This window comes from Cetorhinus maximus, chromosome 4, assembly GCF_964194155.1.
Source record: "Cetorhinus maximus chromosome 4, sCetMax3.hap1.1, whole genome shotgun sequence".
NCBI lineage: Eukaryota > Metazoa > Chordata > Chondrichthyes > Lamniformes > Cetorhinidae > Cetorhinus > Cetorhinus maximus.
This window is the reverse complement of record NC_135882.1, coordinates 44,944,651-44,968,420: the sequence shown is the minus strand read 5'-3', so window position 1 is coordinate 44,968,420 and position 23,770 is coordinate 44,944,651. Positions and strand designations below refer to the sequence as shown.

The following is a 23,770-nucleotide window of genomic DNA, read 5'->3' as shown; positions in this document are numbered from 1 at the left end:
CAATTCCAACCCATCAAAACAGCATCAACAACCTAAAACATACCCACAGTCAGGATACAATGGGAAAGCACAGTAGTTGCCTTTAACTAGATAAAAAGGAGGCAAAGTTTGGATATTTGCTTGTGTCAGCACTTGGGCTTCTACTACTGCAATATCAACTTCAGTTGATAAATATATAGTCGGAGAGCTGGCATCAAGACATTATTCAGTGTTATAGACATCCTGGTTCATACTCAATATGTTTTACAGGAGCATTGCCATGACACAGATTTGCAATATGTGCTTGTTTAGAACCCACCCCATCACTAGTAGAATTCAGAGTAGGTGAGCAGCTTTCTAGCCCATCGTGGCTACAATGGTACATTTCTAGCTGTAGATCTTTATGAATAATGAGGAAGATCCCTACAGACCTCTTGTACAGAAATGGAGTATGTTTAAGTGAGAGCTCAGTCTGCCTGGACTGACCAATGCTTCCACCAGCAGCCAGTTATAGGGACTGAATCCACTTGTGTTCCCCAACTTGCTCAGGGCCCCATGCGATTCCATGGCCTAATGATGCCCTTGCTGTGAGGGCATCTTCAGAATTAAAAAATTGTTTTATAATGACTTGGCATCTGGTCTAACAGGCTTTAGTAATTGTCCATCTACATGGAGGCTACTAAAGGCTTTGGAATATACGGCATAGACAGAAGGCCTTAATGAATCTGAGAGAAAGTGGACCCCATTTTGTTTCTTCTAACAGTAAAACTACAGTCATAAATTCATGTTAATTTTCTATAAATTGTTCTGCGAGAAAAGAACAGTAATATTCTTGAAAGGTCAGTGACATAACCATAATTTATTGCAGTGTGTCTGCGTGGAGAGAATAAAATACAAAAGGTCTGTCTGAGGACTGGATGTTATAGAAATGTGGCATAAGGCTGGAGATGGCCACAAAAGTAAGGGGGAAGGTCTATTAAGCAGTGGAGTGATTTGTAGGCAAGGACCCATGTTTATCAGCTTAAGGTGTTCCAGCTAACTTGATATTCTAGATATCCAAGTCCAAAGTATCAAGTTTACTCATCCCAAAAAGTTAAACTGGGTCACCATGTAGAGCTTTGGCAAAAAGATGTGATACTAATGTGTAATTCTGATTTATTTTACAGGCGAGAGAGTTGTTATTTGTGCCCAGGTGAACACTGTTTGCTTTGAAGGTTATAGCATTTATAATAAACACTTTTCCATTATACTCAAAATAAGTTGTCAATAGTTAAATGATCATTCAGAAATTTAAAAAGGCAATACAGACAGTACTATGTAACAGTAAACCAACAAATAAAGAGCTTCTGAGAACATCTGTACTACCCCCCAATTAAGGTACTTAACCCTATCGTACGTTTGCTGCTTACCATCAGGAAACTGTTCAGCATCATCATCAAACATGGCTTCCTTTAAGGCAGACTTACTGACAGAAGTATTATCAGAATAATTGTATGGACTATAATCACGTGATCGTGAACTACTGCGTTGGGGTACAGTGCTCAGCAGTGAAGTCTTATTATCCAGAGCAGTTCGTCCTAAGTCAGTGGCATCACCGCCTCCTCGGGTATCGGTAATTCCACCAGTGGCCTAATGAACAGAAGTGGAAAAATAAGTATCATTAGTACAACCACGGTTTCAGGAATTGCAGAAGAAATATTTCTCCCCCTTATCCCCACACTATTTTCTCTCTTTATGTCCTACAAGGAATTGACTTGTTTTGAATAGACATCTGTCCAGCTTGTTGGGGCCTCGTCCAAGTGCCCATTCTAAGGGTGGAATTTTCCATTCTGGAGACTAAGTGTGGTGCCAGGCGGGAAAGTCGGTGTGATTCCCACTGGGTGGCAGGTCAGATTTATTTGCCTAATTTTATGCTTTTCAGCTCATTAATTATGCATCAGCGAGGAGCTAGACGAATCTCGTGGTAGGGCGGGCAGGGATTTGTCTGCCCCCCCCCACCCCCCACCCACCCACCTCGTGGGGTCGAAGGTCCTGTCGCCATATTTAAATGGCTCCCACATAGACATTCACTCACTGCAGGCAAGGTGTGGTGTAGCTTCTGCTTCACCATGACGCCCAAACAGACAAAATCCTCCACTCCACGGTTCAGCGAGGCCTCCAGGGGGATGGGAGCAGTAGGTCCTCCCACCTGACCATGCTGCCTAGGAGGTTGCCAGTGAGGTCAGTGCCCGTGGCCAACAAAAAAGGTCTGCCCTGCAGTGCAGGGCAAAGAATGAATGGTCTGATGAGCTCTGCCAGGGTAAGTGAAACTTTTACTCACTGCAAACTCTCTCTCATTAGGGGATCAGGCAGTCTAAGGGTCAGAGTCCACAGGGATGTCACACATGACCAGCAGATGGGATGTGAGCACTGAATGTCTGCCAGCCACTTTAAGCTCACTATCTCATTTAAGATCCTAGACAAATGGTGACTTAATCCCTTACTGGAGAGGGTTCAGCAGACATAATAGGCATGCACGCTTCTGAAATGTTCTTTCATCCATAGTGTTCAGAGTAAATCCATCTGTCTTTATGCAGGACAAGATCTTCCACAACAGATGGAGAGAGTAAAGACTGGTGGTGGGACCCCTGAGCTGAGGACATTCCCTACCCCAGGAGAAACAGGTGGAAGAGCTAGCTGGAGAGGACAGAGATCGCTTCTGTGGGGACCTGAGATCGACTTCCCCCAAAAAACCTGAGAGGATCCATCCAGTATATATCGACAACATAGGCATAATGACTGTGAGTGACCTATAATGTTGCAGCCTACCTAGTCGATCACTAATTATCTCTTCTCTCTATTCGAACTACCAGCAAGAATAAGCGGAAGACGGCCACCAGCAAGCGCCTCAGCCCCAGGGTGCCTCAGATGAGGAGGTAGGGGAACCATCTGAAGAAGACATGTCACTGTGTTCACCTGTGCCCTCCACCAACACAGATACACCTCGGTGGGTCCTACTTCTTCAGTTGGCTTGGGTTCACAATCTGGTGATCACCTCACCGACACGTGTCCACAGCAGACTGAGGCAGTGGCAGCCAAGGTCTCTGACACTTGGAGGACTGCCGGAGACCAGGCCCCTGCAGAGTTTGAGTCCAGTGATGAGCCTCTGTAAATTGGCCCTAACAGCAATGTTGGAGATGCAAAGACAGGCAGGGGAACATCAGGCAGAGTTGTAAGAGGTTGTCACCAGACTGGAACGAAGGATGGAGGAGTCCATCCACATTCTGTCTGATGTGGCTCTGGCATGCAAGTGCATTAAAGTCTCCATGGGAAGGGTGGCGACTGCCTTGGGGAGACCCAGGTCCAGCAGAATGCAGTTTCTACCGGATTTGTGCTTGGACTTGCTGACCATCGCTCTAGCCACAGGTGTGTTCTAGCAGTGGCAGGGCAAGAGGGGGATGGGGCACCTTGGCCTCCTTCCAGGTGCCCTTTCTCCTCAAGGAGTCTGAGGGGTCATCACGCACCCAAAGGGAGGAGGAATGTCAGCCAGACACACTGGGGAGATCCACCCTGGACACTACAAGGGTGCCTTGCTGCTCCAAATCCCCTCTGCCTGCGACCCCCACCAACTCCAGCAGATCAGACCAAGGAGGGTACACCTGCACCAGAGCAGGAGACCTATAGCAGGCCGGGGCTTTCCAGGCCTTGGGCTACCAGAGGATGCTTGCCAAAGTAATCTCAGACAACGGAATAGCAGCCAATAGGCTGCGTTTGCCTCTGCTGTGGTTCCAGGGCTGCACCTAGATGCAGTGGTTGGGTTAGAAAAATTTAATGCACAATGGTGGCATTGGTGTTCATTCACTGCATATAATCTGCACTATTATAAACATATTTTGCATTTATCCCTCTCCAAGTCTCAGGTATTGAATGACTAATCGATGTCATGCAAGTTCCTGTGTTCATTCAAGGGTACCAAATGACACCCCCCACCTCCCCCCAAATTATTCCCCATCTGGTCCCTCAGTTCCATTAAGTCTCAATCTCATCGCAGTGAATCACCTTGAGCTCCCCATCTGTGACATGAACAAAGGTACTTTGCATGTGAAAATGATGGGTGGACGGTACACCTGTCACCCTTACACCTCAGGCAGACATTATTTGACCTCATGAGAACTGGTCATCATGGTTAGTGATTATCTTGATGCTGTCACACTTAAGCCTGTAGATTGTGGATGTTATAAGTATTGCGATCAATGTTGGGAGTCTTTTCTCTCAAGTGTACTTTGCAATGCTATTTATTTTATAACCGAGCTTTTTAGGGAAAACGAGTACTCCTCGTTGAGCACCATAGCCTTTCATGCCTCCCAGCAGCAGGTTTTCGTCTCCGCGTTTAAGGCTAAACGTTATTTCTTTCTTAGTTTCCACTCTCCCTATGCCATGCATGATGCTGAACAATGGAAGTGGATTCCACTGAATGACAGTGGAAATGTCAGGTAGAGGGGAATGAGTGTACTCATCCTGATGAAATCATCTACTTACCTGTGAGAACTTTGCTCCTGAATGGCTGCCTAGCAGTGCTTTACAGAATCCTTCTGTAAAGTCTCAGTACTCAAATCTTTATGGAATTCATTGTGAGACAACGCACTTTGTTATGATCCTTGACCAGACTCCTTGGGAGAAGACTCCCAACATTGATTGCAACAAATACTTGTAACATCCACAAACTACAGACTTAAGTGCGGCAGCACCAGGATTATCACTAACCATGATGACCAGTTCTCACGAGGTCAAATAATGTCCGCCTGAGGTGCGAGGGTGACAGGTGTACTGTCCAGCCATCATTTTCACATACGAAGTTCATGTCACTCTTATGATCCTTGACCAGACCCCCAATTTTTTGGTAAAATTCATTTAGGGACCAATAACATTTTGTTTAAAGTAGACAAAGTTTGAGATCTAAAGACACCTGCTCAGTAAATAAAGCCACCAGATTCCACAGATTTTGAACAACCAAATGTAAACTTTACAATACAAAGTCAGAAAGATAAAAAAAATTACAATATCTACCTTATACTCTAATATTCAGGGTTAATATGAGGTACAAGTGAATTAACATTGAGGTCCAACAAACCACACTACACATTAAGTGACAAATGACAGATGCGACCAAAACAGAGTCCATGGATTTCTCAACAACGCACCCAGACATCAGTAACAGAGTCAACCAAGCTCTCAAACTCTGTCTCTCTCATGAGGGACTCTAGTCTTCACCTTCGAAAATCTAACCTTGGAATTCACTCAAAGTCACTCCAACTCAGGCGGGCATCAACAAAGAGCCCACCTCTCAAGGTTTCAACCTCATCTCCTGAGACTCTGTTCCCCTGGATTCACAAGTCTGCAGTCAGGCACCAACTTGCAAGCACAATTTCAGCTCTTCGGCTGCTCTGAGTACAATACTATTGCTCCAAAGGGGTGCCTTTGTCCCAGTGGCCCGTAGCACTGAGTCATCAAACTTCGGTTGCCTTCTTAGATCTTCAGGGTTCTTTCTGAGCCCTCTGCAATTACCAGGGCTTCCCTTGAGTCCTCTTCACTTAAGTCTGCTACCTGCAGTCCTTTTCCTATTTGGAGGCTTTTTTCTCTGCTCTTCTCTTTTTAACTGAACTGGGACCTTTGCGTATCTCCTCTCCCTGTCCCCTGCCTGGGACACTAGTCTTCGGTGGTGCTCCACTCCCAGTCACATAACACAGGTTTTTGTGCCGTTTTTCTTAAATGTACAGGGGCACTGGGCCCAAAGAATGTAAAAATGCTAACCTGCACATGTGCAGCCCGCTCCTGGTCTACACACACGCAAAAGCTCCAACGTCTGTTGCAAGTTGAAGTTCCCAACCTCTATTCTCAACACCAAAGAAGTCTAGTTCTCAGAACAACTCACTCATTGATTAGGTAGAAAAGATTGGCCTTTGTGAAATGGACAATGTTGAGGACTGTAATGCTATGAAAGTGATGCTCTGGTACATCTCCTGAATGCTCAGCAGGATCTATGAAAGAAGTAGTTATCATTGACTACTGTATCAAGACTGACTGGGCCATATCTCTTCCAAATCCCAAGTAATTGCAGGACGGAGACTTGGCAGGCTTTCTACGAATGCAGGATAATGCGTGTTTGTCAATCCTGCTGAACCATTCTGTGAGGATAGTGCTAACATAACTCGCAGCTTTGGGTGCATGCTGTAAAGTAACAGATCACTGCGTCCTGATGTCTGATGGCATCTTGGCAAGTTGAGGCCTCTGCATTATCCTTCCATGAGAGCTGGCATCTGGAGATATGGTACTGTCCGGATATAGTTTCTTCTTGCGACGGTCAAGCGCTAACCACTGACAAATGTTCTTCCTGTTAGCACCGCCTTGCTAAACTGTGGTCATACTGGCATGAGTGCATCCATGTGTGCAATGGCGTTTCAGCCTCTTGAAGGATACCATGGCCGCTGGCTTGTTGATGCCATGGTTGAATGGACTGCACTGTGTAGCTGCTTAAGGAGGTGTGCACGTGGACTACTAAGCACGTTATGCAGCAGCCACATGTTCCCTAGGCTACTGCACCTTGCAAGGATGACTCCATCATTGGGGTTGGAGGTTACTTATGCTTCCTCCATGATCATTGAGAGATTGATGACCTTTGGCGATATGTTGAAGCTGACAATAAGGGTTTTGTTGTGTCGCCTGCATCGAAGCCTGATGAGAACTTTGATCGTGAGAATTCATTTTCACCTTATTCCTTCTGAAATCTCGTAGCTATGAAGTTGTCATGGAAGATCTGCCTCATCGTGCCTGTGCAATTGCATTCTCATGTGGCTTGCCTGATTCCTTGTCCTCTTCCGATTCATCCCCTTCCAAGTTCTCATCTGAGGAGACGTCTAGGTCTTCATTGTCTCCCTGTTCATCCCCATTTTGCAGCGCAGAGTTGTGCAGGGTGTAGCAAACAACGATGATGCAGGACACCCTCTATGATGAGTACTGCAGAACCCTGCATGAACAGTCCAAACATCGGAATCGCATCTTTAGGAGGCCAATAGTCTGTTTTATTAAGGACCTTGTGACTGAATGTGCAGCATTGTATCTCTCCTCAGTTGCAATCTGTGGCTGATGAACAGGCATCATTAGCCATGTCTTCTGGGGGGTACTTCTTATCAATGAGCAGCCAACCTCTAAGCGCGAGCTCTCTCAAAAAGCTCTGGCATCTGGCAGTAACTCAAAATTTTTAAGTCATATAAGCTCCCTGGGTACCGAGCACAAACATGCTGGATCTGCTTTCTGTGATCACAAATTAGCTGAACATTCAGAGAATGGAATTCTTTTCTATTAAAGAATCTCAAAGGCTGCTGCCAGGGAGCTCTCAAGGCCACATGTGTGCAGTTGATGGCACCTTGTACTTGCTGGAAGTCAGATCACAGCAAATCCCACAGTCTGGCATGTTTCATACATGCAGAACTGCACATAATGGTGAGCATGACTGAAAAAGAAATCGGACACCTCCCTTATGCATTTATGTGTCGCCGATTGTGAGATTCCGCAAAGGTCCCCAGTTCAGCCCTGGAAGGATCTGCAGGCAAAAGTAGTTCAGTACGATGTTAATTTTCAAAGCAACCAGCATTGGATATCCTCCAAGTCTGTGTGGTGTGAGCTCCTCATGGAGATTGTGGCAAATATGAGCTACCACATCCCAAGACAAGCGAAGGTGACTGCGACACTGCCTTTCGCTCATCTCTATGTTTGGGCTGTGTCTCCTGTAGATCCTTGATGTGCCAAATGTCTTCATGGATTTGGCCCCTCATCAGTATCTGGACTCCCTGGGGTCTTGCTGACTCTTATTCCTCAGGGTGATGGTCTTGTCTGAGCTGTGCCAATTGGCAATGGGCCCCTCTCCTTATTCTGATCAAAGCAATCAAGACTGCGTTGCCTGCAGGCTGCATTCTCCACCACTCCTTCCATCTGTGAATGGATACAATTGAGCAATCAAGGGTAGACACCATTAATTTGTCTTCCTCCATATACAAGGCAGCATTCTCTAAACATTGACTTTCCCTTCATCTGCATATGGCATACCAAGGCCAATCCTTGCAGAATGACAGGAGGGTGACAGGTGGCTGAGTTTTCCCGAGGTCCTTGGTCCCACGTCCTAAGATCCACAGTCAGCTTTGTGTTGGTTGCCCTCCAGTGGCCTTGATAACTACTGATGACCAATCCTTGCACTTATGTCTTGATAACATTGAAGTGCGAGTGCAGGTGGCCTCGAGAAGGGAAGGGATCAGGTTGACAAAGGGCATGGGGACATCAACATTAAAGGGTTGAATATCCACATGGACAATGATGGGGTCATGGGTAATGGGGGAGGCTGGACAGTGATGTAATGGAGGGTAATTAGGAGGCGATGAGTGTGGAGGAGGATGGCAGGAACTTGGTGGGTGATAGGGGGAGGTTGGAAGCTGGTCTCCTGTATGAAGGTCAGCAGCACCATTTTCAATCTAACAATGACACAGTTCGAGAAACGAGCTGGAAAAAAATAGATCAGGTAGGGGTCTCCAAGCATGTGGGAGGATTTTAGCACAGCAGATCTTGGCTGGTGAAGGGCATCCCATAACTAACTTACTCAAACTATGGAGAGCATGGCTCAGCTGATTGCTGGACTCAAGGGTCGAATGCACAACAATTGAGCTTGGTTCCTTGCCTAAGGGTGCGTATTCAGTGAGAATCCATTAAGCTTCAATATTGTGGTACATATGGTTTTATTTGCTTTCTGATCCTTACAGAGGCATGTCAGAATGGGAGGAGGGCCAAAAGGTCAAGGGCCACTTCTGCTGCGCAGAGGTAGCATGGGCCCTATAAGCCCCCATGTTCCCAGTGCACTGGTCATAGCATTCAAGGCACCCACTCCCTGATTGTATTTTTTCTAGCTTGTTTTGTGAACTGTGTCATTGTTAATTGAAATTGGTGCTGCTGACCTTCATACAGGAGACCAGCTTCCAGCCTCCCTCCATCACCCACCAAATTCCTGCCATCCTCCTCCATATTCACCGCCTATTTCTCCGCCATTACATCGCTGTCCAGCCTGCCCTTTACCCATGACCCCATCATTGTCCATGTGAATATTCTTGTTTTGCCCCCTGAACCCTTGAATGTTGATGTCCCCATGCCCTTTGTCAACCTGATCCCTTCCCTTCTCGAGGCCACCTGCATCCTTACTTTTCAGGACCGCCCCCCCGATCACCCATTAGACCATCCAATATCCCCCATGGCTTTTCAGCCATCGACTTATAGGATCCAGATGCCTCTCCTGAATGTTACTATGCCCTCAGCCTCACAATGCCATGAGTGAGGCCCCCAGGACCAAATTCCTTAGGTTACTCACTAGGCCCAGCACGCCATACTATGCACGACTGTCACTGCCCAGAGAGGCCCCCCCCACCCAAGACCTGGACCAAGACACGCGTGCCATGCAGAGCCCTCTGGTCCGTTCAGCCCCAGGGCAGTATCATCATTATGCCCCTGACAGCGTGGCCTCAGCCACAGGACAGTCTGACTCTTTCTTGGACAGTCTTGCCCCAGGATAGTCTTTCACCACTCCACTCCGTTGCTTGATCCTCCCAGTGCTGCACCCCTCCACAACTCTTATTCCGCCCCCCTCCCCACTGGTCTTGCCTCCCATGCCCAGCCTTGGTGTAGCTTGTGAAACAGGCACCCAATATCTCGCAGCAACACTCTTAAAGTTAAGTGAAAACAGCAATTATTGACCTCCAACTTGTTGACGAAGCAAAGATTGTCAATTGTGCGCCACTTATATAGAGTCAGGAAACAGGCTGTTCCAATTATCCACTGGAGGGGCACTTAATTTACAGGGGGAATGCAATTCTGGCAAACGAGCCTTTTAATGAGTATTCATGAGATGCAAAGGAATGCAAATGTGGTTCCCGGTAAAGGCCAGCGGGAAAACTTGACCTGCCTTTAACTCACCAAAGTTGGGAAAACAAAATTCCAAACTAATTTTTTTACATCTTTGATGTTTATCCTTTTCAAATACTTATTCCATTCCTCTCTTAAATGATGATTTTGTCTCTGCCTGAATACTCACTTATGTGGAAACTTTCTATGACTTAATAGCCCTCAGTTCAAAAACCTCCCATCTCCCTGACCCCTGGGTTTTTCCTGTGAGAATCATCTGTCGCCATGCCCTTGTTCCTCATTTGCCCAAAAGTCTTTCAAACTGTTCAATCTTTCACTGTTTACCCCAGTGAAGTTTACAGGTTTCACTCATCAGTTTACTATCTGCACCAGCCCTACTCACCACATTGCTGCTGCTCCTGGTTCTGCAATAAGTGATGGGCTCCATCCTCCGACTCTTATTCTCCAGCATCCTTTTGCTCCTGATTCCCCCATCCCATTTTTCTTGCCTGACTTCCAGTCCACTATCACCCGATTTCCCACTGGCTTCCATATGCCTCAATTAGGGAGAGGAACAAAAATCAGCAAGAATTCCCACTACTGATCCCTCTTTGTTCAGTATTCCTTGTGGTAAATGTGGGTGTTGGGTGAGCACAAGGACTTGAGTGTGATGCCAACCATGTAGAAATTGAGCAAGTCCAGTATTCACCGAGTCTTGTTTTACCACTCTTAAATTAGCCATTAGGTGGTAAGTAAGAGTTATCCACGATTAACACACATTAGGAACATAGGGACAGGAGCAGCCAATTAAGTTTGTTGCTCCACTATTCAATACGATCATGGCTGATCATCCACTTCAATGCCTTTTTCCCCACACTACCCCATATCCCTTTATGTCACTGGTATTTAGAAATCTGTCAATTGATGCTTTAAACATACTCAATTACTGAGCTTCCACAGCCCTCTAGGGTAGAAAATTCTAAAGATTCACAAGCTTTTGAGTTAAAACATTTCTCCTCATCTCAATCCTAAGTGGATTCCCACTTATTGTGAAATTGTCTCCCCTGATTCTAGACTCCCCAACCAGGGGAAACATCTTACCTGCATCTATCCTATCTATCCCTTTAAGTATTTTGAAGATTTCAATGAGATCACATCTCATTCTTCAAAACTCTATAGAATACAGGCCCAGTTTCTCCAATCTCTCTGCATAGGACAGTCCCACCATCCCGGGAACAAGTCTGGTGAACCTTTGTTGTACTCTCTCTATGGCAATAACATCCTTCCTAAGGGCCAAAATTGCACACAGTACTTCAAGTCTAACCAAGGTTCTATACAATCGAAGCAAGACTTCACTACTCCTGTAGTCAAATCCTCGTGATAAAGGTTAACATACCATTAGCCTTCCGAATTGCTTGCTGTACCTGCATGTTAGCTTTCAGTGACTTATTGATGAGGACACCCAGGTCTCTTTGTACATCTATATTTTCTAACCTCTTAACATTTAAGAAATACTCTGCTCAGCTGTTCCTCCTACCAATGTGGATACCCTCACAGGCCAGGGGAAGGTAAGTGTCTAAGGTAAGTAAATAGGATTTGGGGTGTCTGAGGTGGATAGGGATCGGAGTCGGGGATGTGGTCCGGTAGCTGATGATCCGGGGGTTGAGAGGAGTGGTCCGGTCCGATGTCCAGGGGGGGCGGGGGGCGGAGTTCCATGGGGCCTTTACAATAGTTACTTAGAAGTTCGAAGAGGTTTTAATTCTTTTAACTTTTTCTGCGTAACTATTGGTAGAACCCCGCAGAACCATCTGAAGCTTACGATTTAAACCGCATTTTCGGATGGTTCCCAGTGCAGCGCAATTGTCCAGAGGAAGTGTGCACTTCTGGGCAATTGCCGTGCAAACACTTACCTCGGAACTTGCCACAGGGATTCCCCAGTGCATATTTCAGGTACCCCCCAAATCCGACACTGGGGAGAGTGGAAGATACGGGCCATGTGTCCACCAACTTCCCTTTATCAATTCTATCAGTAACATCGTCAAAAAACTCCAAAAGGTTCGTCAAACATGATTTCCTATTCATAAATCCAAGTTGGCTATGCCCATTATTATCCAAGTGTCCATTTATCACATCCTTTAGAACAGATTGTAACATATTGCCTCCTACTGATGGAAGGCGAACAGGTCTGTAGTTCCCTGTTTTCTCTTCTCCCTCCCTTCTTAAACAGTGGGGTGACATTTGTTATCTTCCAATCAGCAGGAACCACTCCAGAATCTGTAGCATTTTGGAAGATGATCACTAATGTTGGGGAAGGAGACAGTCTACTCACAAGGAGTTCAACTGGTAATTATCAGTTAACCAGCTAAATACCCATTTGAATGTGTAAAAGAGAAAACAGGTGAGACAACTGCTCCTTAGAGTTTTATGGACCAAAAATAAAACCCTGTTGGAAGAAGGCAGTCTTAGTCTTTACCTTTATTTCAAGCAGGTATTGTGACTTTATCAGTGGTAGCAGAGGATGATTCCTGCTTATAAATAAAATATTGGAAACTAAGCTTTCTTCAGACAAAAGATTCTATTTGGATTAACTTTGAGAAGAGTCATCTGGATTAACTTTGGAGATTGACTAAATCAAAGTGTTGAGTTTCAGGGGTATGATTACCTACCGACGTTTTCTGAGAGTGAACCCCATGCGCAGTGGAAGAATGAAGTAACGATGTGGACATGGGTCACCGCCCTTGCCGAAGAGAAAAAACAGGGAATGGCCTTGGCACTTTTGTTACCATGCAAAAGCAAAATAAGATGCAAAGTATTTTCGGAGTTGGAGCCTGAGCATTTGAACACGGATGAAGATTTGGAAACTTTTATTAGATTTTATGGATAAAATCTATCAGAAGGATGAATTATTAAGTGCTTACAAAGCATGGTCAGATTTTGACAAATTTAGAAAGTTGGAGGATAGTTCCATAGAAGATTACATAATGGAATTCAGTAGACTATATGCAAGATTGCAAAAGTTCCGTCTAGAAATTCCGCAGTCAGTGCAGGCATTTAAGTTACTAGACTATGCCAAGGTATCGAATATGGAGAAAGTTCTAGTTTTGACAGGAGTTCAATTTACAGAAAGACACACACTGCTAGAACAGATGTCAGAAGCTGAAACAAATTCCTTGGAAAACATTCCTTTCCGGCAGTGTTCATGGCACAAGCGGGTCATTTGGTGGTAAGACAGAAAATGGAGGATACAATGTTAACAGGATGGCGAGATCATCTAGAAACAGGACACAGGCATCAGTACGAAAGGAGATTTGTAACTTGAAACAATGGGGACAGAAAGACCTTTGACAGTTATGGCAGGAGAAAAGAATTGGGGAATTACAACAAAAGGATGAACCCTGGAAATGCCCAGGGTGTGGTCAGTGTTTTAGATGTGATTCAAAATACCTTTATGCAATGAACTGTCCTAAACTACATAAGATGTTCAAAATTAAACACGAGACAGAAGACTCAGAAGATGAAGATGGAGATATTGACTAAAGCGAGGGCATTGTATTAGTTACAAGAAGTTTCAGCCCAGTGATGAATGTCTTGGTTGCAGAGTCCTTCAACTGTGCGGTGCTAGGTAGTGGATGCACATCTACAGTCTGTGGAATCGACTGGTTAAAATGCTACCTGGACTCGTTAAATGACAGGGACTGGAATAAGGTTAAGGAATTTGAGAGTTCTACCAGCTTTAGATTTGGAAATGATAATACCCTAAAATCTTTAAAAAGGGTAGTGATTCCCTGCAAGATAGCTGGAGTAAATCATTTCATCAGTACGGACGTAGCATCTAGCAAAATATCATTCCTGTTGAGCAGGCCATCGATGAAGAATGCGCAAATGAAGCTGGGCAGAGAGAACAACAAGGTTACTGTATTTGGAATGCAAATATGGTTTGCAATTTACACAATCTGGGCACTATTGTATTCCTTTAATGAAACCTAACTTTTCTACTAAGGAGATTAAAGAAGTGTTATTAGCGTCAGAGGATAGGAATTTAGAAGACAAAAAGCTAATTGTGTTAAAATTGCATCGGCAGTTTGCCCACCCTTCTTCGCAAAGATTAAAAGTTTTGCTAGGGGATGCAGGAATAAGGTATGGAAATAACACTAAACTTAGAGGAGATAAGCGGTAGTTGTGATTTACTTAAGAAGTACAGATGGACACCGTCATGGCCCATAATGAGTCTACCCTTAGTGAGGGGTTTCATTGAAGTTGTGGCGATGGATTTAAAGGTGTGGGATAAAGAAAAGAAGATTTTGCATTTTGTGATTTGGCAACAAGGTTTAGCCAGTCGACAATCATACACAGTAAAGAAAAGAAAATAATTGTGGATCAGGTAATGGAGAAGTGGATAGGGTCTGGATTGGGACCACCAGCAAAATTCCTCATTAATAAGGGGGGCTAAATTTGCTAACAATGAGTTTCGGGATATGTGCGAAAACATGAATATAATAGTTATGAATACAGCAGCAGAAAGCCCTTTTAGTAATAGTGTGTGAGAAAGGAATCAAGTGGTGATAGATGAGATGCTTTGTAAAATATTGGCAGATAGACCAAACTGTAAATTATCAGCTCTAGCATGGGCTGTCCATGCCAAGAATTCACTGCAGATGGTTGGGGGATACAGTCCATATCAGTTGGCTTTCCGTAGAAACCCAAAAATTCCATTCCGAGTGATCACCCCCAGCTTGGAAGGGAATTACGATTAGCTCTACCTTTTCTGAGCATTTAAATGCACCACATGCGGGTAGAAGAGCTTTCCTTAAAGCCGAAGTTTCAGAGAGATTCAGCAATCTCTAAGGCACCATGTACGACCATGCAAAACTATTTTTAGTCAGGCAGATACGGTGCACTATAAAAGAGGACTTAATGAGTGTAAAGGCCTGGGAAAGGTCATAGGTAAAGATGGTAAAACAGTCATTTTGCAGCATGGGAACCAGACCAATCAGGTACACTCGAAGTTAGTTGGCGCGGATTACAAATTTGTGGATCTGGAAAAGGTTGCAGGAAGGGATGAGGAACCATGTACTTCTCATACCCATATGTTGCATGATTGACAGGACCAGGTTGTTGAGGTTGACAGGGTATCTGAAGATGTATACAGTAATTCAGACGAACGAGAGGAGGCGATTTGTCCCAGAAGACAACTGCCAAATGCTGGCACTGAAGTTACATACTTGCCAGAAGGGGCTAGCCAACAGAGGGAAGCAACAATTGTAGGTAGAGCAGGGAAGGCCACGGGAAAATTTAAAAACTGGTTAAATGTACAAGATAAAGGGCAGGAGGTTAGGCCTATGGATTGGGAACATGAAGTGCAAAAATAGAAGGCACAGAAACATAGTGTCAGTTTGGAGTGGATCTGGGAGTGAACATGCCTCTAGGAAGAGATCACGAACAGTTGAAAGAACATCCATAAATAGGAAAGAGAGATCAGGCAGCAACAGTCTGGAGAGTGATAGACGGCAGGATAGAGGATGTTGCTTAATAAGGTCAAGGAATATGGCACAGACTAGTAATGCTACAAGGAGCAAAGCCCAAGTGATCGAGAAGTCTTAATAGCTTCAAAATTAGATGATAAATTAATAAAGAATGCCAAATAGCAAGAACTACATAGTTGGAAAGAATTTGGGGTATACACAAAAATGCCAGATAGAGGACAACCATCTCTATCTCAGATGGATATGCACAGAAAAGGTGCTTCCTGATAGGACTTATAAAGCTAAAGCCAGGCTGGTGGTACGAGGGTTTGAAGAAAAATTGGGAGACCAGGATATAAGAGTAGATTGACACATGGCAGGAAAAGCTATTCTGAAGATCTTCTTGGCTCTGTTAGTTACAGATGCTTAGGGAATGCAAGCCAATTGATATTAAAGCTGCCTTCTTGCAGGGACACCAACTTCAAAGGCTAGTTTTTCTCCCCCCACCGAAAGGTGTGCCAAATGCAGAAGGGACACTCTGGAAGCCAAGTAAATGATTACATGGTTTAAATGGCACATCCAGAGTTTGGTATTTCTCAGTGAGGTCAGTTTTGTTAAAGTTGGGCTGTCTTTAGTTGGAAGCAGACCCAGCAATGTTTTATTGGCACCATGGAGGGAAACTTGCAGGCTTCTTTATGATGCATGTAGGCCATTTTTTGTGGGGTGGAAGTAGTGAATTTGAAATGGTTGTCATTAATGGGCTCAGAACGGAGCTTAAAACTGGACATCAGGATTCTGGTGTGTTTAAATACACTGGGTTGGAAATAAGGCAGAGTGGATCACATGTCATTTTACATCAGCAATCCTACTTAGGGAGAACGTCAATCCCATTGCAATTAGTTGTGGTAGGGCCTCCCAGAAAGATACAGCGGCTTCTGAAACAGAAGAGTAACTCAGAAGTTTAATTGGGGAACTCAATTGGCTAGGCAAACAAACAAGGCCGAATGTCAGTTTTGACGTTTTGGAATTGAGCACTAAAATGAATGATCCCAAGGTTGAAGAAATCATTTGAGAAAAGAAAACATTGACAAAATTAAAAATGGAGCTGTGTGTTTTGAAATTCCCATCTTTGGGTGATCTTAGAAAAATAAAACTATTGTGTTTAGTGATGTGTCTTATGCAAATCTATGTGATGGATTTTCATGTGCGGGAGGATTTACAATATTTCTCATGGTGGGGGGGAAAGGTAATGTTGCTCTTTGGCATGGGAAGCAAAAAAAAAATGAAGATTTGTAAAAAGTACGTTGGCAGCAGGGACTCTCATTCTTGTTGAGGTGGTCGATTTGGCATTCTTTAAATCAAAGATGCTGGCAAAAATGTTAAATGATAAGAATATTCACAGACGGTACCTATCGAATGTCTTATAGACAATAAGTCACTTTTGGAAAATGTTCACTCTATGAAGTGCATTAACAAAAAGGGATTGCGAATTGACAAGTTTAAAACAGATGTTAGGGAATTTGATCAAATTTGACTGACAGCAGCTACCAATTGTCCAACTGTTTCACAAAAAGAGGAACAAAACGTTACTGGAGATCCTCAAAGAGGGATGTCTTTTTCTTTAAGGCGACAAAAAGGAATGCTCCTTTTGTGTGGACATTTTTAAACATTTTTTTTTAAAAGGGGGAATAAGGTGGATTTATTGAATGGAAAAATATATTGATGATTGTGTTATGGAAAAGAAGATCCATCTTATTATCTTTTTGATTATAGAAACTAAAGGGTTACTTACCTCTTAAGAAGAGGAAAATCTGTTGGTGAAGGAAAGAGTTAACTCACAAGGAGTTCAATTGGTAATTATCAGTTAACTAGATAAGTACCTATTTGTCAGCTGTGGCTCAGTTCATAGCACCCTCGCCTTTGAATCAGAGGGTTGTGGGTTCATGTCCCACTCCTGGAAAACCAAGAACTGTGATTATACTCGAAAGAGTTGCAATCTGTGACTGTTGATAACTCGAAAGAGTTTGAATGTATAAAAGAAGAAACAGGTGAAACAAGCTCTCTGTAGAGTTTTATGGACCAAAAATAAATATCATGTTAGAAGAAGGCAGTCTTAGTCCTTATTTCAAGCAGGTATTGTGACTATCAACCAATGCATCCAACATCTCCACAGCTACTTCTTTCAACACTCTGGGATGTAGAATATCAGGTCCTGGGGACTTAACCTTGAGACCCGTTAATTTCTCCAATACAACCTTCTTACTAGTATTAATTTCCTTCAATTCCTCATTCTCCCTGGTCCCTTGGATCTCTGGGACATTTCATGTACCTTCCACAATAAGACAGACACAAAGTAATCATTTAGCTTCTCTGTCATTTCTCTGTACCCCATTCCAAATTCTCCTAACTCTGCCTGTGATGGACCCACATTTGTCTTAGCCAATCATTCCCTTTATACGTACCTATAGAAGCTTTTACAGTCCATTTGAATGTTTTTGCTAGTTTACATTCATATTTTAATCTCCCTTTATCAGTTTGTTGGTCCTCCTTTGTTGTATTCTAAAATCCTCCCAATCCTCATGTTTACTGCTATTTTTGGCAACTATACAGGTCTTTTCTTATAATCTTATACAATCCTTAACTTCCTTTGCTAGCCATGGTCGAATGACTTTTCTTTTTGGGTTCGTGTGCCTTGAAGGAATGTATTATTCCTGTAAACTATGTAATAAGTCTTTAAAGACTATCCATTGCCTAAGTATCATACCTCTGAATGTATTTTCCCAATCCACCTCAGCCAAGTTGCCCCATATACCTTCATAATTTTCTTTGTTCAAATTTAACACCGTGACTTCAGATTAAACTGCCTCACTTTCAAACATAATGGAAAATTCTATCATATAATGGTCACTCATCCCTAAAGGTTCTTTTACAACAAGATTATTAATTAGCCCCTTTTCATTACATAATACTAGCTCTAAAATAGCCTGTTCTCTAGTCGAAATAAAAGCAAAATACTGCGGATGCTGGAAATCTGAAACAAAAACAAAGATACCTGGAAAAACTCAGCAGGTCTGACAGCATCTGCAGAGAGGAAGACGGTTGACGTTTCGAGTCTGTATGACTCTTCATCAGAACTAAGGAAATAGAGAAATGAGGTGAAATATAAGCTGGTAGAAGGTAGAGGCAAAGAAGAGATTGCCAAAGATGTCATAGACAAAAGGACAAAGGGGTGTTGACGGTGGTGATATATCTAAGGAATGTGCTAATGGGGACATTAAGGGGGTAGCAAGCAGGACAAGCTAGTGGCAGATGGCCCTAGTGGGGGTGGGGTGGAGGGAAGGGGTCGAAATGAGCCAAAAGGTGGAGATAAAACAATAGATCAAAATAAATTTAAAAATGGGTGGGAAAAGAAAAATATATAATTTTTTTTAAAAATGATAAACTATTGGAAAAAGGGGGATAAGAAAGGGGGTGGGGATAGAGGAGAGTTCATGATCTGAAATTGTCGAACTCAATATTAAGTCCGGAAGACTGTAAAGTGCCTAGTCGGAAGATGAGGTGCTGTTCCTTCAGTTTGCATTGAGCTTCACTGGAACATTGCAGCAGGCCAAGGACGGACATGTGGGCATGAGAGCAGGGTGATGTGTTGAAATGGCAAGCGACAGGGAGGTCTGGGACATGCTTGCGGACAGATCGAAGGTGTTCCTCAAAGTGGTCACCCAGTCTGCGTTTGGTCTTTCCAATGTAGAGGAGACTGCATTGGGAGCAGCGAATGCAGTAGACTAAATTGAGGGAAGTGCAAGTGAAGTGCTGCTTCACTTGAAAGGAGTGTTTGGGCCCTTGGACGGTGAGGAGAGGGGAAGTAAAGGGGCAGGTGTTGCACCTTCTGCGGTTGCATGGGAAGGTGCTGTGGGAGGGGGTTGAGGTGTAGGGGGTGATGGGGGAGTGGACCAGGGTGTCCCGGAGGGAATGATCCCTGCGGAATGCCGCCGGGGGGGGGGGGGGGGGGGTGAAGGAAGAAGTGTTTGATGGTGGCGTCATGCTGGAGTTGGTGGAGGATGATCCTTTGAACGTGGAGGCTGGTGGGGTGATAAGTGAGGACAAAGGGGACCCCATCATGGTCTGGGAGGAAGAGGAAGGTGGGAGGCAGATGCGCGGGAGATGGGCCGGACACGGTTGAAGGCCCTGTCAACCACCGTGGGTGGAAAAACTCGGTTAAGGAAGAAGGAAGACATGTCAGAGGAACTGTTTTGGAAAGTGGCATCATCAGAACAGATGCGATGGAGGCGAAGGAACTGAGAGAATGGGATGGAGTCCTTACAGGAAGCGGGGTGTGAGGAGCTGTAGTCGAGGTAGCTGTGGGAGTCGGTAGGCTTGTAATGAATATTGGTGGACAGTCTATCACCAGAAATTGAGACTGAGTGGCCAAAGAAGGGAAGGGAAGTGTCAGAGATGGTCCACGTGAAAATGATGGAGGGGTGGAAATTGGAAGCAAAATTAATAAATTTTTCCAGATCCAGACGAGAGCATGCAGCGGCACCGAAGCAATCATCGATGTACCGGAGAAAGAGTTGTAGGAGAGGGCCTGAGTAGGACTGGAACAAGGAATGTTCCACAAACCCCATAAAGAGACATTCCCTCTAGTTGGTTCCTCAACATACTGCTCTAGAAAATCACTCCGAAAACACTGCGGAAACTCGTCTTCCATAGCATTAGTGCTCATTAGTTTTACCCAGTCTATATGCAGACTGAAGTCACCCATGATTACTGTGTTACCCATGCTACATGCATCTCTAATCTCTTGATTAATACCATGCCCCACACTACGACTGCTGTTTGATGGCCTATAAACTCTTAGCAATGTTTGCTGCTCCTTGCTGTTTCTTAGTTCCACCCAGATTCCACATTTTGTTCTTCTGATCTGAGATCCTCCTTTACTAATGCATTGATCCCATATTATCAGCGCAGCACCACCTCCTTTTCCTTTTTGCCTGTCCTTCCTAAATGTCTAATATCCTTGAATGTTCAGATCCCAGTCTTGGTCACCCTGCAGCCATGTTTCCGGCATGGCAATTAGATCATACCCATTTACCTCTATTTGTGTCTTTAAATCAAATGCCTTGTTGTGAATGTTGTGTGCATTTAGGTAGAATGGTCTTAACTTATGTCTTTGACATAATTCCAGATTCCAAGCTTAGTTGATGCTCATCTTTATTTCGCCTGCCTTCTAATTTTACTTGCTACTTTTCTACTTCCTGTTACCAGCATTAATTCCTTCCAATTTGAGCTACCCCTCAGGTTCCCATCTCCCTGACAAGTTTAAACCCTCCCCAACGGCACTAGCAAGTCTCCTTGTGAGGATATTAGTCCAGGTCCTGTTAAGATGTAACTCACCCATCTTGTACAGGTCCCACCTGCCCCAGAACCGGTCTCAATGCCTCAGAAATTTGATGTCCTCCCTTATACACCAATTCTCCAGTCACCTGTTCAACTGATCAATCCTCCTATTCCTATGCTCACTAGCACTTGGCACTGGGAGTAATCCTGAGATTGCTACTCTTGAGGTCCTGCTTTTTAATTTCCTTCCTAGCTCCCTAAAATCTGCTTTGAAGACCTCATCCCTCTTCCTACCTATGTCGTTGGTACCAATGTGAACCAAGACCACTAGCTGTTCACCCTCCCTCAGAAGAATGTCCTGCAGCCACTCAGTGACATCCTTGACCTGACAGCGGAGAGACAACACACCATCCTGGAGTCACATTTACTGCCGCAGAAACACCTGACTGATCCCCTATTGAATCCCTTATCACTATTGCTCTTCCACTCTTCTTCCTTCCCTCCTGTGCAGCTGGGCCACCTGTAGTGCCACAGACTTGGCTCTGGCTGCACTCCCCTGAGGAACTATCACCCTCAGCAGTATCCAAAATGGAAAATCGATTAGCAAGATAGATTCAGGGCACTCCTGCACACCTGCCTGGTTGTCTTAGATTACCTGGTGGTCACCCATTCCCTCTCTGCCTGTATGCTCCTAACCTGTGGTGTGACCACCTCCCTAAACATGCTATCCATGTAGTTCTCTGCCTCATGGATGTACAACAGTGACCCCAGGTGCCACTTGAGTTCCCGGAGGCACAAGCTTCTGCAGCCAGTGACACTTCCTGCAGATGTGGTTGTCTAGGACACATGGTGCATCCATGACTTCCCACATACCGCAGGATGTACATTCCACTCGGCTGAGTTGACCTCCCATCCCATAAGTTTAAAAACTATTTATTACAATTAGAATAACTTACCAGTTACTCACCAAACAGTTCCTTCCCCTGTACTGAAATAAGAGACAACTACTGGAGGTTAAAGAAGGTAGAAAAAGAAAGAAGCAACTCACTCATCCAACCAACCAACCAAACTCCTAGCTGGACACTGGCCAAGGCAGCACTGAGGAAGGCCTGTTTTAAAGCTTCCTGAAAAACAACTGATTCAAGCTTCTGAAAACCAGTTTAAGCTAGCTATCTAATTAACAAGCTGCAGCTGCTCTGAGAGAGCTTGCATACCCCTGGTTAAGGCTGGAATAAAACTTAACTTGTCTTAACTTAGAGTCATTTTTAGTTAATTGCTAAATTGGAGAAAAAATGAGACTTTAGACAGAAATTAACCCTTAAAACTCTCTCATTCACGAGCTCTCAGTGCATTCACCAGCTTTAAAAACTGATCCCATTTGTTTTCAGAGTCTCACCCTGACATCAGAATTAAGGCCAAGAACTTATTATATTCCTGATACTGCATGCTACAATATTAATTGCAATGTTCTGTGATTGGGCCATGAATCTCCCAGGGATTACTGCTAACAGCTCTGTACTTAAAAATCCAGGCCACAATAGCAGACATCTTGCTTTGTGATGTCACTGGTTGGTACTGCAAAGCTTCTGGTTCAGTGAGGTCAGCCACCTGCAGAAAGCTGGCCCCGCTTAAGAGTGATTGGAAATGGGTCTGGCTGGCTGCCAGGTGTTGAGAGGTGGGGGAGGGAATGAGACAGAGCAGGGAGAGGTGCAAGGCTAGGTAAACAGGGATAAGGGGGCAGGAATTGGGCACTTAGGGCTCAAGGTTGGAGTTGGATTAACAAAGTGACAGTGAACTTAAGGATGAGGGAGCAAAAGAAGACTGGAGAAGAAAGGTCAGAGGATGGGGACCACTATTTCCCACTGAACCAAGAGCAACAACAGCACAGTGAGTGGGACCGATAGAGAAAGGAACAGCTAGTAAACTGACAATGAAAGCTAGGAACAAAATAAACAATAGAAGGTTGTTTCCATTGGTGAGGAACAAAGCATGGAGATTGAGGATACTCTCTGGAAGACTGATGGGAAGGGTGAATAGAGGGTTTTGAATTGAGGTTTATTAAACCATGGGATGCTTCACCACAGTTCGTTATTGAGCTAGAGACTAGGCCATCATTTAAAAAGGGGTGGGATAAATACCTGAAAAGAACAAACATAAAAGGATCAAGGGGAATGGGGATATGGGAGACAGCATCAGCAATGACACAGGCTGAATGGCCTCTGTCTGCACTTTAATTTCATCCTGTGAAATCTCTCTATTGATCTGAGCTCAGGGATTGGTTTAGAAATGTTGGTACAAAGCTGAGGTACCTGTGCTACATGGGAAGTACCCCAAACACCAAACCTACTGCCCTTTGTATGATTTCTTGGTTTCATTCAGGTGTGGCAGCGAGTTTTAACCTCTGAAGTCCAAATAAATCAGCTCTGACTGCACCTCCCATTTTAGATTTGGTACCTTCCTATAGAACCAGAGTCAAAGGAGATTGGGAGAGAGATTGGGTCTGTCAAAAGTGGCATCAATTGGGGAGCCTGATCACACCTTGTGCATTGGGATTCTAGATGTAGTAACAAGGTGAATACCAAAGGGTTATAGGATTATTACGAGTTACAGGTAGATATTGCAACATTACATCTACAACATATAGACTATCAGTGCGTTACTGTATTGCTGTTGGTTATGAGAAAAATTGCATTGTTAGCAGTATTAGCTTTCAGTGCAATTTCAGTGAGATATTATTAGTTACTGGTGAAATCAAAGATCCTTCCACCTCTGGTTTCCCTGCCGCAAATCCATCTCCCACATTAATTTCCACTCTTCCCTGCCCTTGATTTCAATTCTTCACTTGCTAGTGGGAAGTAACCCGAATCTCAAAACTAAAACACAATTAGTTGTTGGCATGAAAGGAGCAGAGATACTCAATTGCAGGGGACCCAACTGTTATAATGTACATGCTGTGACATTTGGAGGTGTCACATGATCAGACATCACAAGATCAAATTGCAAGGACTACTTCCAGCCAGAATTGGCAACCCTAATGCAAAGCCTGAGCAAACATGATGTGGAAAAGTGGGGTGGTT

General features: G+C 44.2%; 1 protein-coding gene across 14 annotated transcripts in view; it reads right to left on the bottom strand.

Moving 5' to 3' along the window:
• The window catches only part of clasp2 (cytoplasmic linker associated protein 2), a 570,512-nt gene that overhangs the window by 49,337 nt on the left and 497,405 nt on the right, over positions 1-23,770 (bottom strand). For all 14 annotated transcript variants that reach the window (XM_078540120.1, XM_078540106.1, XM_078540107.1 and 11 more), the window contains one exon: positions 1,389-1,608. In XM_078540120.1, coding sequence (XP_078396246.1) covers positions 1,389-1,608 — 220 coding nt within the window. The remainder of the gene's footprint in view (positions 1-1,388; positions 1,609-23,770) is intronic.